The sequence below is a fragment of the Leopardus geoffroyi genome, chromosome A1 (genome assembly GCF_018350155.1).
Source record: "Leopardus geoffroyi isolate Oge1 chromosome A1, O.geoffroyi_Oge1_pat1.0, whole genome shotgun sequence".
Classification (NCBI taxonomy): Eukaryota; Metazoa; Chordata; class Mammalia; order Carnivora; family Felidae; genus Leopardus; species Leopardus geoffroyi.
The window spans coordinates 139,405,117-139,421,038 of NC_059326.1; the positions used below are offsets into that span (position 1 = coordinate 139,405,117).

The 15,922-nt window shown below is 43.1% G+C and overlaps 1 protein-coding gene and 1 long non-coding RNA gene across 7 annotated transcripts in view; both read right to left on the bottom strand.

Moving 5' to 3' along the window:
• Positions 1-406: 406 nt before the first annotated feature.
• On the bottom strand, positions 407-1,384 carry LOC123606854. The gene is made up of 2 exons (XR_006716525.1): positions 1,337-1,384; positions 407-744 (listed from the first exon to the last, which is right to left on the bottom strand). It is a non-coding gene; the product is annotated as an uncharacterized LOC123606854 (long non-coding RNA).
• A 1,039-nt stretch (positions 1,385-2,423) lies between these two features.
• The window catches only part of GCNT4 (glucosaminyl (N-acetyl) transferase 4), a 28,505-nt gene continuing 15,006 nt past the window's right edge, over positions 2,424-15,922 (bottom strand). For 3 of the 6 annotated variants that reach the window (XM_045495644.1, XM_045495652.1, XM_045495673.1), the window contains exon 2: positions 4,293-6,119. In XM_045495644.1, the coding sequence (XP_045351600.1) occupies positions 4,754-6,118 (1,365 nt within the window). In that variant the 5' untranslated portion in view covers position 6,119 and the 3' untranslated portion in view covers positions 4,293-4,753. Of the gene's footprint in view, positions 6,120-10,160; positions 10,262-12,036; positions 12,807-15,922 lie in introns of those variants that run through there. The other 3 variants (XM_045495635.1, XM_045495661.1, XM_045495668.1) reach the window with 2 other exon arrangements.

Below are 15,922 nucleotides of genomic sequence, written 5' to 3' on the forward strand. Positions count from 1 at the left end.
CAGGCGGATAGTCTTCCTGTGGTTTTTACACACCCATACAATTTGACACACTGATTATCCGTCTCCAAAGCAAAGCTCAAGCTGTTCATTACACAGCCTCATAGGAATATTTTTCCAGTAGTGAGAATAAATTTGCAATCATCTGCTCTCTCTCCTGCCAGGGTGTCCCCATAATCAGTTTCATGAAACGAGAAGCCAGTTGTCCTAGGTTATATGTATATTTGTAGACCCCAAAGGAATAAAAAAATATGGAACTAATTATCTAGGAATCAAGCCTATGGGTCTTTAATATGATGCCAAGTACCCCCACCCCCAACCACTAATGAAAGAAGTCCAAATCCTTCCATGACATTGCTGTGGATTTGTATGGTTGTCCAGCTTGGCAAGACAAAGAATTAACCATAGGTTAAGAGTAGATTTAATTTTTATTATGTAGAAAATTCCCAAAATGGCCTTACTCCTTGAGCTAGATTGTGATTTCTGACAATGACATTTATACTCCTTGCCAGCTAGGGAGGTTGGTGACAGTTACAGCTTTAGAAAGGGTGACAGAGGAAAACTGGCCACTGGGATTTTCAGAGTGGTTGGAAGGCATAGCAATCAGCAACAAGTAGTCCTTAGCTTAGTAGGGCTAGGAATGGCATTATCCAGAACAGAGGGGCAGTTCATCAGGAATAAGCAGCCAACCAAGCCTGAGGGCCAGGTGGAACCACAGTCAAAGGGACTCACACCAAGGCAGGAGTCCTGGTAGAGAGAGAAAAAGAGTCTTTGATTTTCCAGGAACTGAAGAACCTGAGATGAAGAACTTCAACCTACTGTATTAAAAACGAACTTCCAAGGGCTCCTGGGTGGCTCAGTTGGTTAACCGTTCGACTTCGGCTCAGGTCATGATCTCACGGTTTGTGGGTTTGAGCCCCGCGTCGGGCTCTGTGCTGACCGCTCAGAGCCTGGAGCCTGCTTGGGATTCTGTGTCTCCCTCTCTCTCTGCCCCTCCCCCACTCATGCTCTGTCTCTCTCAAAAAGTGAATAAACATTAAAAAAAAATTAAAAAAATAACTAAAATCCATAAAGTCATCAAGCAAACACGAATACTTGTCTAGATAATTAATGTTGGAGGAGAAGTCAGTCTGAAGGACAATGAAGACAGAGATCCTGGAAAACAACTCAAGTTTGTGTGCCCATATTTTGTGTATAATCCACACGCTGAATTCTTTTACTCTGAGTGAAATTAACTTGCTCTTCAAATACTGGGCAAGTGTCATAAACTGAAAGAGTCTTTGTGAGGAGCCAGCACAGGCAGAGAAAGGAAATATAAATTCCAGGGACTTGGGGGCACCTGGGTGGCTAGGCGGTTAAGCGTCTGACTTTGGCTCAGGTCACGATCTTGTGGTTTGTGAGTTAGAGTTCGGCATTGGGCTCTCTGTGGTCGGCACAGATGCTGCTTGAGATCCTCTGTCTCCTTCTCTCTCTGCCCATCTTCCGCTCTCTCTCTCTCAAAAATAAATAAACATTAAAAAAATAAATTCCAGGGATTTGGCTTTTGGAGCACATTTTTATTTTATAATACCAGAGAATTAACATCTACCAGCCGCACAATACCAAAATGCAATACCAATCTATTTAAAACTCACAGAATGGGAAATATGTTTTTCAAAAATGGTAAAAAACAATAACACAAACAGCTGTAACATTCACATAGGACATTCACTTTACATTCACAAAGAAGACTGTCTTTTTGTTTTCAGGAAATATGTCAAAAAATATATATATATGTATGTATAATATTCACATTCTGGAAGGCAAGAGAAATCTTCATTTTAACTCTGCAAATTTAAACATTATATATATATATATTTTTTTTTTTTTTTTACTTATATTTTTTACTTATATATTTTTTTTACTTAGAATAGCCAAAACATTAAAAATAGCAGCAACATTGATCTTTAAATATTAAAATGTTAGAGTAGATTATTCACATAATGTAGATATATTTTAGTAGCTCTTTCTAATATCTAATACAACTTACAAACTTCAAGTCCTGGTCTCATTGCCAAACAACTTAGAATCTAGATTCAATAAATACTATGCAAAGAATGATTATAAAACACAGACTGTAGAACATTCTCTAGAGCAGGAAAAATCATACCAAAAGGTTTTAGGGGAGAGTCAGGTCTGAAGGAGGTTTGAAGGCCTATAAGGAAACTGTAGGATTCCCAAGGCAAAAGAGATGACCAGACAAGCCCCCTGAAATGTTGAACTTAATCATGGGAAATGTGTCACTGGGGAAAACAAGTGCTGTCATCTCTTTGTGGTGGCATGTTTCATGTGGATATGGTGTGAAAGTGATTAACAACTGGAAAATTTCCCAATAAACAGGGGATAGAATCATTTGTCACTAAGAGGCAAGACACGGGACAAGGAGATCGAGTTTTCAGCCTTTACATTTATTCTGATGACCAAAGCCATAAAAACCAACCTGTCTGGGAGAACTTGTGTATTTAAGACTAGAAGGTAGGAAAAACATTTCTACCCCTAACCTCCATCCAAGACACGGGATCAATCTGCTAATCATATTGGCTTAAAAAGAACCCCAGATGTGGTGACCGGGGTTTCTTTGTACCTGGATTCATTTACAGAAGTTGCTCCTGCAAATGTGGCTTATTTTATATTTCAGAGGTTTTCCAGAAAAGGTAAAGGGTTAAGTTTCACAATGGGGTTGGATCTCTGTTTTGCCTTGTAATAAGACTACTCTCTGAAATTTATTGTCAATAGTTTGTCTCCATTTTCAAACCAGTTCACATATTTCAGTTGATTCACACACACACACACACACACACACACACACACACACACGTGTGAGGAAGCCAGGGTAAGCATCCAAGTGTTCACTTTAAAGATCAGGAAACCTGAGGCTCATAGAAAGTGACTTAGCTTGTCACAGTCACACATGCTAACAAATGGTTAAGTATCTTCTGCAGAACTTAGCTCTGTCCAAAGGTGACGTATTTTTAAGAACAGGGGCTTGGTCACAGTTTTCTGAAGAATGAAGTAATTTGGAATGGGGGGCGGGGGGAGGAAGAAAAATGAGTTCCAGAGAAGAAGAAAGGGAGAATAGTGATCCCGCTTGGCAGTCAGTATCATATACTTGAAAACAAGCAAAGTGCATTTCACATGGAGAACACAGACATTTTAGAAAATATTTAAATACATAGATTCTGCGGCCGACATTGAAACATAAGATCAGGAAGAAAGTTTTACATGAGCTCCATGATTTCCCAAGAGACGTAAAAATATTACAGCCTGTTCTCAGGACTCTGCTCCTGTCCCATTTCAACTCAAGCACAACATAGCTACATTGAGATAGATGTATATTTGATTCGTTGTGGTAGTTTTCTAAGGAGTAGGTTTTACAAAATACCATTAGTGAAAATTCTTGCTATGTCCTTAAGAAAATTAACGTTTTCTCTCTCTGTATCTAAGCTGAGAAGACTTCAGTGAACTTAGAGGTTTTATCATTTTAAGTCTAGATTCTATTTGGATAGTTATTGGAGATGTAAGCAAGAATTTTAAATGACCATAATAGTTGATTTAGAAAGCTGTCATATTTTATACAATCTTTTTGAGAAAATTCAGTGGCTCTTAGCTTAATGGTTCCATAAAACAAAATTATAACAATTCCACTGTAAAAAAAAAAACCATACTTTTAATGATAATCTATGAACTAGAAGACTTAGGTTTAACATTCAGGAGTGTGACATTTAGAACTACTAACCAAGTTCTTATTTTTCATCAATAAATGTGTTTTAAAGAAATAATTGAACTAAAAAAAGGAGACCATTCATGAAATCGTTGTGTACGATGATGCAAAAATCCTGCAAATCCCCTTGTTTCTCTTCAGGCACCACCTGTCCCAATCCCCTCTCCCCCACCCAACCTCCCCAACATTCATACACTATAAATGCCCCACTGACAGAGTCGTGTGACTCCAAATTGAAAGAGTGAGGCACTAATAGGTAAATTATGCTTTGGCAAACAGGAAACTGGACATTCTTTGAGCTTTCCTGAGGTAGTGGTTTCTCCTTCTAATATTCTTTTTTTTTTTTTTTAATTTTAATTTTTTATTTTTGAGAGAGAGAGCATGAGCAGGGCAGGGGGCAGAGAGACAGGGAGACAGAGGGAGGGAGAGAGAGAATCCCAAGCAGGCTCTGCACTGACAGAGGGGTTCAAACCCATGAACCAACATGAGATCTTGACCTGAGCCAAAGTCAGACGCTCAACCAACCGAGCTACCCAGGCACCCCTCTCCGTGTAATATTCTAAAGGTTAAGAAAAGTCTAGGGAGCTGAATTAAGAGACAAGAGGAGAGTTGGTCACTACACTTAAACAGTACTCTGAAACTGGTGGTTTAAAAAGTTATGTGATTATCGCACACGCCAACACCTTTTCGGTAGAATCCTGATGGCTATGTGGAAAACTTAAAGTACTAAGTGTGATTAGGGTAAGCCTTGAGGGCATCATATGACTCGATCTCTGATTTAGCTCCATAAGATTACGAGGAAAAATAAACATAAAGATCACCCGACCAAGGGCAGTCTTATTGTCATCAAAGCCTAGGTCATTTTGCCTTATGTGTGGAATTTTGGACACCTCTCCAACTATGAGAAGGTTAAGCTCACGTGGTAGTGGGCATAGTATAGCACACAGTTCCATATTAGCTCCATTTATCAGATAGCTTCTTTCTGTCATGATTTTATCATGATGTGATTATGGGACTTTTAGCCATGAATAACTTTTTTGAAGACAAAGTAATCCATTCTCTCTGCTGTTCTTCAAGCTTTTCTGCCAGGCATTTAATCAAGACAGGGTCCACCTTAGAATCAAATTTATTAGCAAACCAATGTCCATCATTTATAAGCCACCTTAATTCCGCTGCTCCGTAGATACACACACTTCGAAGGTGGGAGCCAGTACAGCGGGGATACAAAAGGCCTTCATGATAATTCCATTTGACAAGGCGGGTCTTACTCTGTAAGTCAGACACGTCCTGGGCTGACCTAGAAATCTCCCCAGGTATTCCTGGTACCCGAATTAAGGTAGCCCAAAAATGTTCATCAGGTGAGTATGTATCTTTAGACCAGGCAAAAAAGTCCTTAACAAGGGAGTTGTTGAAAATATATTTAACAAACGCTCGACTTAAAACAAAATAAGCACTGCCAACAAATATCTCAATGTTATGAGGGGGGGCTTCCTTGGAGATGTTTGTCCTTATTGGTAGCTTCACATATTCATAAGGCACCTGTCTTAGTTCATGGTGGTAAGTGAATCTTTCCATTTTACTGTTAGGGGGTTTTACCGTTTCTAACATATTTGCCCCATTGAGCTTCTTCAGCTCTGACACTAATTCGAAGTTTGACTTCAAAGGAAAATCTTGCCCACACAGATTGATAACATATTTCCACTGAACCGAAGACTTGAGGAGGTCTGACAAGCAATTTAAATCAGCTTGGAGTCTGGAAATGTGGGCATATTGTACTGTCTCTATTTTGGAGGCAATGAAAACATTGGAGAAGCACTTAGCTAAATTGTTCATGGCAACTTTGAAGGTATCAGGTGACTTATAGTCATAATGGATGCAGTAAATATTGTGCTCGTTGTATATAGCATGGATTAGTCTTTCAACCATAATTGCGTCTTTATGAACAACCAAAGAATAGGCTATCGGGAAGCTTTTCTCCTCCCTTGAAACAGGCTTTTGATGGTACCTTCTTAGGGTCTGATAAATGTCACAATCACTGGTTATTGCCACGACATCCTCATCATCCAAGTCGATGATTTCTCTCCTTCTTATTTCCAGACTCTTGCCAATTTCCAAAGGTGCCTGTTCATAGACACCTGAACAGTTAACTTCATACCTGATTTCATTCTTAACATTGGTGTATCTGTTTCTTACAAAAGGTGAGGTACTCAGGGAGTATTCAACCAAGTAAATGCCTCTTTGAGGGAAGAGGAGTCTCCTCACATTTAGAAGCTTCAACAGGGAGAACAGCCATAGAGTTAAAAATAAGATGAAAACTTTCTGCTGTGCTGGATATTTAAAACAGCATTTGAATGTCTTCATTCTGTAAGAAGGAAAAGGAATAATTCAGGTGGAATAAGAGAAAGACAACTAAGAGGCCATTAGTTCAGTTCAATCAACATTCACTGGGTACCTTCCACATGCCAGGCAGAAGGCTGGGCCCAGAGGTAAATAAAACAAGGTTCTAACCCTTATAAGAGGATCCAGAAACCAGGAAGTGAGAACACACAGAATGGTGGTATTTTGTGGTACGCTGTGTTAACTATACCTAAATTCTGAGAGACATTGGTTACCAAATAAAGGCAAATAATGTAAGCGCCTAAAATATAGGTACTATGTAACTTTCACTGTCTGCATTTCTACTTAGAGTATTTGGGGAGAGATTACTCTGGTTTGGGCAGAGGTCTACAGAGGTAGAGGTCATTAAGGGGTCATAAGAGATGCAAATGGCCCACTGAGCTTGAAAGTAACATCCATCTTGATTCTACCTTCAGATCCTTATTAGATATAGATCTGAAGTCAGACGGGAAGAGCCCAGTGAACCCCACTGCTATAGACTGAATGTTTATGTCCCTCCGCAAATTCATAGGTTGAAAGCTAAGCCCCAGGGTAATGACATTAGGAGGCGGGGCTTTGGGAGGTAATTAGAATACGAGGGTGGGTCCCTCATTAATGGATTAGTGCCCTTATAAGAAGAGACCCCCTCCCTTACCCCCTCTGCCACCTGAGGTATGGATTAATTACATCCATACTATGTGAAAAAGCTGGAGACAAAACTGCATGTGCCCATGTGGAACAATTTCCAGGATATACTGTGAAATGGAAATAAGCAAAATGCATAACTGTGTTTAGTGCACTCACATGTGTGTCAAAAAAAAGATGATACAAACCGTATCTACAGAAAAAGAGCACACGTTGGCAAACTTTTCCTTCCCTGTCACAAGTACTCGACTCTGCCACTGGAGTGGGAAAGCAGCCACAGATAACACATCAATGAGAGGGCATGGTTGTGTTCTAATAAAACTTTATTTATGAAAAGGCAGCTGGCTGGCTATTTCCTGAAGGATACTATGGAGACTCGACATTGGGAATGGGAGCTGCTTTCCAGGGTGGGGTGGGAGAGGGTGGAGGGTTAGGGGCCTGGGTAGGAGGAAGATGTACTTATCCGTGAATATCCTTTTGTATTTGAATTTAAAAAAATGATTATACCACTTTTTTTTTTTTTGTCAGATAAAAACAGGCTAATCAAGTGAGGGCACAGATGAGTTTATTTTGGGAGCAGCAGGAAGGGGGGAACCAGAAAGTGCTATTGCAAGGCTTGAGGACAGGAGGGCCAGCTGAGTTCACAGAGCTGCTTCAAAGAGGTTCAAATCCTGAGAACTGGGAAGTCTGAGGGCCCCATGAGCAATTTCCTAACACATCTCAATAAATCTTAGATGAGGACATAATCATTGTTCCCAATTGTCTTACAATTAACAAGCAATCTGAACCTCATTTATTTTTGTACTTCAGATGAATTGAACTAGCTCTCCTGGGAAGGTCATGCCCTCACTCACTTTGTTTGAATCACTCTCATTACAGAACAACACCTTATGGACAACAGACTGTCCTGCAGAACCTGGTCCTCCCCAGCCACCTGGCAACCTCTCCTCAGGTTTCCCCAGCGCCCTACTTCAGCTCACTGCTCTTCTCGTGCACACTCTCCCTAGCCCTCTGGATGCTGATGTCCACACACACATTGCCAACACCTTTATCTCCAGTCCTCACCTGCTGCCCAAGCTTCTGACATGAACATCCAGTTGCTTGACGGACATATCTACATCTCCACTAGATATCCCACAGGCACCCAGCTGAGTCCAAAACTGAATCTGACATCTTCACCTCGCCTGTGTTTTCTGTGTCAGTTTATGGTGACACCACCCATTCAATGACCCAGGCTTGAAACTGGAGGGCCATATGACTCTTTCCTTTCCCTCACGTCCACATTAACAAGCCATCTCATAAATACGCCCAATTCCATCCCTTCTTCTCCATTCTCTTTAGCTGAATCAGCACCCAGGTCACGGAATCCCCGTTAGGCTCATGGCTCTGGGTCCCTTTGTTAGGTCTCAGGCTTCTCCTCTGAAGCAAAACGAGTAGGGTTCCATCCACACCGGCTCAAGGCCAAGGTTCCTGCCAGTTCTTACAGAGCGTGGGAAAACTGACTCCCCATGCACAGGGCAACAAGTTGCTTCAGAAGTTGGAGCACATGTTTAGAAGCAGGTGTTGTGATAAAGTTTGATTCTGAAGACTCATCAATCCCAAATCAATCTATCTCATCATGGTCCTAGTTCATGGCAATTACTCATACATAGGAAGGAGCGTACATAAATGGCTAGAATTAGAATGAATCTTACCCAAAGTAAAATTTCGCTTTGTCTTTTCCGGTCCACGGGATCCCTACTTAGCATCAGTTAATAGTTCCCCCTGATACCATAGTGGTAAAATGAAAAAATCTCCTTACATTTCTAAAGAGGTCTGCAAAGTCTTCCAGAGTTGTCATGGCATTTATGATATACCATTTAACTATCATCTTCACACTTACATAAAAAGGCAAAGGCTGGTTCCCTGTCCTGTCACCCATTTTCAAGGGTTCCTCTGTACCACGCTTCCCCTGTCCTTCCTGAGAACATCTGGAGCACACACTTCCTGATTCCAGCCTGGTGCCTAGTCGGTTCGATTTGGCTAGCGGGCATGGCTGCCTGCCCACAGAGGGCAGGTGGCAGGGCATGTGTGGAAGGGAGACATGGCAGGCTTGCTGTGAGAAGTCCTGTGGGAACTGGTTCTGGTTCCACGTCTGAGCTTCGCCAGCCGGGACGAGAGTTAATTTTAAAGGAACGAGGGGAGGGAAGTGGGACAGCCCAGGCATCTGGCTGTCTGATTCTCCTTTCCTCCTCTGGGCATCTTTAAGGAGGAGAGCTCATACGTCTACGGGTCAGCCCTGGATGTCAAGGGATCTGAGCAGCCCTCCAATACCACCTTGTCCCAGGTCAAAGTAAAACCCCTCCCCTTGCTTACCATGGCCAGAAATTCCTTAGACTGAAAGGAGATGTGGTATAGACATACGATGGAATACTGCTCGGCAATCAAAAAGAATGAAATCTTGCCATTTGCAACAAGGTGGATGGCGCTAGAGTGTATTATGCTAAGTGAAATTAGTCAGAGAAAGATAAATACCACATGATTTCACTCATATGCAGAATTTAGGAAACAAAACAGATGAACATAAGAGAAGGAAAAATAAGATAAGAACAGAGAGGGATGCAAACCATAAGAGGCTCTTGAGGACAGAGAACAAACCGAGGGTTGCTGTTGGGTGGGGGGGATGGGCTAAATGGGTTATGGGCATTAAGGAGGGCACTTGTTACGATGAGCCCCGGGTGTTATATGGAAGCGATGAATCACTAAATTCTACTCCAGAAACCAATACCACACTCTATGTTAACCAACTGGAATTTAAATAAAATCTTGGAAGAAAAAAAAAAAAAATGCACTCCTTTCCCCACGTTAGAAGTCCGAAAGGGGGAAGTGAATAAGCTTCTGTCAAATCCTGAAAAGGGCTGTGGGCCTCTTCCCAGCTTTGGTGAGAAGCCAGCAGGACATCCATGGGCACAAAAGCCTGCAGGAGGTTAGAGACCACAGTTTCCAACCGTGGCTCTGCTGTTTCCTGGACAGAACCTGTGTGTGACATCCACGGTCAGGAGCTGCGGAGGGCAGAGGCGGGCAAGGGGTGGGGGTGGCAGGCACCTGCCCGTTGTGGTGCTTCCTCCCCTCCCTGCCACCGGCAGCCCAAACTCACGAGTCCCCACGAGCCTCAGGTTTGGAGGATGGAAACGAGCTCCTGATGGCTCACGAGAGCTGGCGGGTGCCAGGCTGCCAGTTCTACTGGCCATATGGTTCCTAGGAGACTAGGGCAGCAAGGCCACCTTCTGCAAACACCCCACCCTGGCTCCTTCCCTGTTACAGGCCCTGAGCAGGAAGCAGGCTGGGGTTTTGCTGCCAGGAAGTGGTCTTACAATTACAATACAAATGAGCGCCCACCCACCTGCCCAGGCAAATGAGGAAGCTCGGCCCGCTGCCAAGTTCACTGCCACATAGGTACGAGTTCCTAGCGATGAAGACAGGGCTGGAAAGGACATGATATCGCTGTAGCGAAGCAGAAACAAGCTGTTAGGATAATTCAATAAAAGCCCAACAAAGATGCTGAATGAAGCCTTTCCCCCAAACCATCTTCTATTCCCAGTCCTTCCAGGGGCTGATTACAGTCTTAAAAGAAACAGCAGGCACACACAAAGTGAACTCAGCTAAGTGGTTAGAACTGTAGTCAGGGCTAAGCGGCCACAGCCATTAGCAGCTCGTCCACGGACTCTCCTTAAGTCAGCAGTTTCAAAACCCAGGACTGTCCAAGAGCGGGGCACTTGGGAGAGAAGAAAAAGTATGCGGGCTTCACGATGCCCCAGAGCCGGGCTTGAATCCCTGGAGGGACGCTGAATCCAACGAATTCACCTCTGAAGCCCAGTTTTCTTATCTCAAAACGGGAACGACAAATCCCCTCCTGAATTGCGGGGAGCAGCTGCGAGGGGTCAGGAGACCCGGCATGTGAACGGGGTCACCCCGCAGAGGTGCGCAGCTTGCCTGACTCCAAACCTTTTCCTAGTTTTCTAGGTTTTCTAGTACGTCACACAGAATGTGCGGAAATGCAGACAGTGTTGACCTTCTCTTTTCTGGCCAAAGTAGGAGGTGGAAACATCGTAAGGGAGCAGCCGACAGCCAAGCCCTCGCTCAGGGGCTGAGCTGGAAAAAGCAGAAGCCACGCAGGGTCCTGCGATACACGTTTCACCCTCCGGCCACACGGCCAGGACTTGAGCTCAGAGGAGACCCCCTTTCAGCTCAGGAACAGCCTACCGACCGCCTGGACCCTGGACAAGTTGCTCAACGTCTCCACATCTCTGTGTCCACATCAGTAGAAGTACGTTAATACTAGCAACTACCTGTGGGATTTTGAGGTAAGTGGGGTAACGCGTGCAAAGCCCTTTAACACAGTCCTGTCGGTGACTTGGCCAATGCGGGCTGTGGCTTCATCTTCATCAACATCTTCACCTGGCTTAAGCTACCCTCTTCCTCCTGACTTCTTTAAAGATCCTGCCCAAGACCTATGGCTTACTGTCCTATTTTTTCAAATCTATTTTCTATTTTCCCCCAAAGTTCTGACACAAATGCAATATTTTAGAATTAATGCCTGAATGCCTCCATGTAGTGCTCCTTACTAATTTAATACCATCATTATTATTAATGAAGACTCACCGAAAAAAGAGGTGTTACCTGGGGCCATGTTCTGAGCCCTCTGCATGTACGCAATCCCCTCATTGGGTCAGTGAGGTAGGGACTACTTTTATGGTTCTTTACAAGACAGGAGACTGAAACATGTGGTAATTAAGAAAGTCCCCCAAGGTGCGCTAGGATCCCCGTCACGTGGAACTTGAACCCAGAGACTCTTGCTCCAGAGATGTACTCTTAACCTTCTAGGTAATACCATCTTTTACAACATAAAGGTTTCCACAATGGTTTTAGTCCTTGACTGAAATTTCTCATTACTATGTCTTTTTTTTTTTTTTTCAACGTTTATTTATTTTTGGGACAGAGAGAGACAGAGCATGAACGGGGGAGGGGCAGAGAGAGAGGGAGACACAGAATCGGAAACAGGCTCCAGGCTCTGAGCCATCAGCCCAGAGCCTGACGCGGGGCTCGAACTCACGGACTGCGAGATCGTGACCTGGCTGAAGTCGGATGCTTAACCGACTGCGCCACCCAGGCGCCCCTCTCATTACTATGTCTTACCCATCCGTCCTAAAACTGAAACAGGGATGAACATAAAATCGCCAAGTCCTAAGACCTTCCACCCAGTTTAAGGGATTATATACCTGGAGAATCAGCCTGCAAGAACACTGGGGGAGGAGCTCATTCTATTCCTACAGGCAGAGGCAGCGGCAAGCCAGGTGCTACTGATGAGAGTAGTCAGTCTTCCAGCCATGGAATCCATCGAAGGAAAAGAAAGCCAGCTCATCCTACGGAACTCTGACGGCAGTTATTCTTGTCTCATATCCCGTCACTGACTACTTACTGATTTACTTGTTCTCGTAGTGACCAGTCATTCACTGAGAGTTCAGGCTCTCTGAGAATTAGTACCTGGTTTAAAAAGCTTTCTCTCCACATGAAGAATATTCCCTCTGTGAGCCACTTTCGAATTCTTAAACGTAATATCCATACATGTTAGTATGAAAAATAGGATTTGAAGACTTTATTGATTTAGAAATATCAGGATTTTGTTTCTTCCTAAAGTTTTCCAAAGAAGAATCGTCACTTAAGTACACTGATATAAAGATGAATTCATTAAAAAAAGAAAAAAAAAGTCCTGATGTAGTTGAATAAGCTAAGGTCCTTCTACCGCAGCTCCTTGATTTCAATAAGGTCATTGATTCTCCCCTTGATGACATGCTCATCACCAAACCGAGAGAAAGTTTTCAAGTAAGACCATTCGTGGGAGGATGACTCAGCCGGGATGCATTTCCTCAACACCCCCACAGCACCCTACGAGTTCCTAAAGAAGCAGAAAGGCCACAACTTCTTACTCAACATGTCTCCAGAGGCCAGGGAAACAAAAGCAAAAATTAACTACTGAGACCTCATCAGAATCAAAAGCTTCTATATAGCAAAGGAAACAATCAGCAAAACGAAAAGACAACTGACAGAATGGGAGAAGATGTTTGCAAATGACATATCAGATAAAGGGTGAGTATCCAAAATCTATAAAGAACTTATCAAACATAACACCCAAAAAACAAATAATCCAGGGAAGAAATGGGCAAAAGACATGAACAGTTAATTCTCCAAAGAAGACATCCAGATGGCCAACCGACACATGAAAAAATGCTCAACATCACTCATCATCAGAGAAATACAAATTAAAGCCACAATGAGAGACTACCTCACACCAGTCAGAATGGCTAAAATAAACAACTCAGGCAACAACAGATGTTGGTGAGGATGTGGAGAAAGAGGATCTCTTTTGCATTGTTGGCGGCAATGCAAGCTGCTGCAGCTACTCTGGAAAACAGTATGGAGGTTCCTCAAAAAACTAAAAATAGAACTCCCCTATGACCCAGCAATTGCCATACTAGGCATTTATCCAAGGGATACAGGTGTGCTGTTTCGAAGGGACACATGCACCCCCATGTTTATAGCAGCACTATCAATAATAGCCAAAGTATGGAAAGACCCAAATGTCCATCGATGGATGAATGCATAAAGAAAATGTGGTATATATATATACAATGGAGTATTACTCGGCATTAGAAAGAATGCAGTCTTGCCATTTGCAACTACGTGGATGCAACTACGTGGAGGGTATTATGCTAAGTGAAATTAGAGAAAGACAAGTATCGTATGACTTCACTCATAGGAGGACTTTAAGAGACAAAACAGATGAACATAAGGGAAGGGAAACAAAAATAATATAAAAACAGGGAGGGGGACAAAACAGGAGAGATTCACAAATATGGAGAACAAACTGAGGGTTACTGGAGAGGTTGTGGAAAGGGGGGATGGGCTAAATGGGTAAGGGGCACTAAGTAATCTACTCCTGAAATCACTGTTGCACTATATGCTAACTAATTTGGATGTAAATTTTAAAAAATAAAAAATAAAACAAGTTAAAAAAAAAAAGCAGAAAGGCCAGTTTCTTGCCCAGATGACCTTACATTCTCATTGTTCTAGAAGACGGCAAAGCAAATAATGATCTGACTGTGAGTAGATAAACAGTGAGCATACAAAACATAAGAATGGCCTGATTGGTCCAGAAAGACAATACAAATGGAGGACAATTCCTCCACTAATAACAGGTTATAATCTCAAAAAGGAAAAAGAAACGCTTTTCCATTCTCCGTTTACAAAAGTAAACACTAAAGTGTAAGGAGGGAACTAAGGCTCACCAGTAACCCATCACCGGCAAAAGCATTCTATGGACCTTCTGTCCTTCCAGACCATTTTCAATAACGACACCTTTGTGGACTTGCTTTTGTTTAACAAGAAGTTTCACCTCACACTGTCTTATCTGTTTTTTTCATTTCACAATACTGTGATCAAGTCCTATCCTGAACTGTGTCTATAAATTGTTCGAAAGTAAACAATTTCTTTCAACGTTTATTTAGTTTTGGGACAGAGAGAGACAGAGCATGAACAGGGGAGGGGCAGAGAGAGAGGGAGACACAGAATCGGAAACAGGCTCCAGGCTCTGAGCCATCAGCCCAGAGCCCGATGCGGGGCTCGAACTCACGGACCGCGAGATCGTGACCTGGCTGAAGTCGGACGCTTAACCGACTGCGCCACCCAGGCGCCCCAAAAGTAAACAATTTCTAACTGAGGTCAACATACTTTTCTGTAGGAAAAAAAAAAATTCAATAATAGAATTTACTTTACTGGGCCTTCTTCACCAAAGCTTAATTAATTATCCCGTAATTCCTGAAGAAGCCTAGAAGCAAAATCCTAAAACTGACAAAGGACTTTAATGGTAATTGAGTCCAAAGTCCTCCTTCTCTAGATGAGAAAACAGAGTCCTAGCTGTCATTTAACACTGTTTCACTCTTGGGATGCCAAGAATATGTTTCCTCCATTACATACATGGGTTTTTTTTAAGTTTTTTTATGTTTTTATTTATTTTTGAGACAGAGAGAGACAGAGCATGAGCAGAGGAGGGGCAGAGAGAGAGGAAGTCACAGAATCCAAAGCAGGCTCCAGGCTCTGAGCTGTCAGCACAGAGCCCGACACGGGGCTTGAATTCACGGAGTGTGAGATCATGACCTGAGCTGAAGTCGGACGCTCAACCGACTGAGCCACCCAGTCGCCCCACATACATGTTTATACATCCAACTGCTCTCCCTCAAAGGAATGGACAGAGGGGGGACTTCTGTTCCCCAGTATCCAGAAGCCTCATGGTGGTACTCAGTCCAGCCTGGCTCCACTGCCCCCTCGACTGAGTCTGTTGGTCAAAGTCAACAAAAATTGTCATGCTACCAGATTTGGTGGACACATACCTGTCATTTCCTAATGGGCTACAATGAGCACTAATACTATTTGTGTTCTTTATTCCCTTCAATAAGCCTATGAGGTTTATTATCCCTATTACTCATTCCTTATCCCCCCTATCAATATCCTCATTTTTCAGATTAGGAAACTGAGTCACAGAGGATAAATAGCTAGTATGTAGAGGAGCCAGGACTTTCAACTCTGGCCCAATTTCCGAGCTTACGCTGTCAACCACAAGGCCAGCCGCCTCTCCAGTCTCTTGGAGGAGAACCCTGTTGGTTCTAAACACGTTTTGAATCCATCCACACCTTTCCACTCCACTGTAGGCCAAGTTACCATCTACTCTTGCCTCTAAAGGAAATAACTTCCTCACTAGCCTCCCTTGAAAGTCCCTCTAATCCATCCTCTGTACTGTTGCCAAAATGATCATTTAAATACATAAAGCAGACCACTCCTGCTCCCTAGTCCCACTCCCTACACTTAAAACCCTTCACTGGGATTTCTGTTGCACTTAGAATAAAATCAGAAATCCTGTCCATGGCCCCAAGGCCTAGCCAGTTCCTCTCCCTACCTTCCTCTCCAACTTCATCCTATTCTGCTTTTCTTGCTCATTCTACTCTAAGCAACACTTGCCTTCTAAGTTTTGGTTAGCAAAACAGAGCCCTGTGTCCAGCTCGGCACTGACAGTGTGGAGCCTGCTTGGGATTCTTTCTCCCTTTGCCCCTC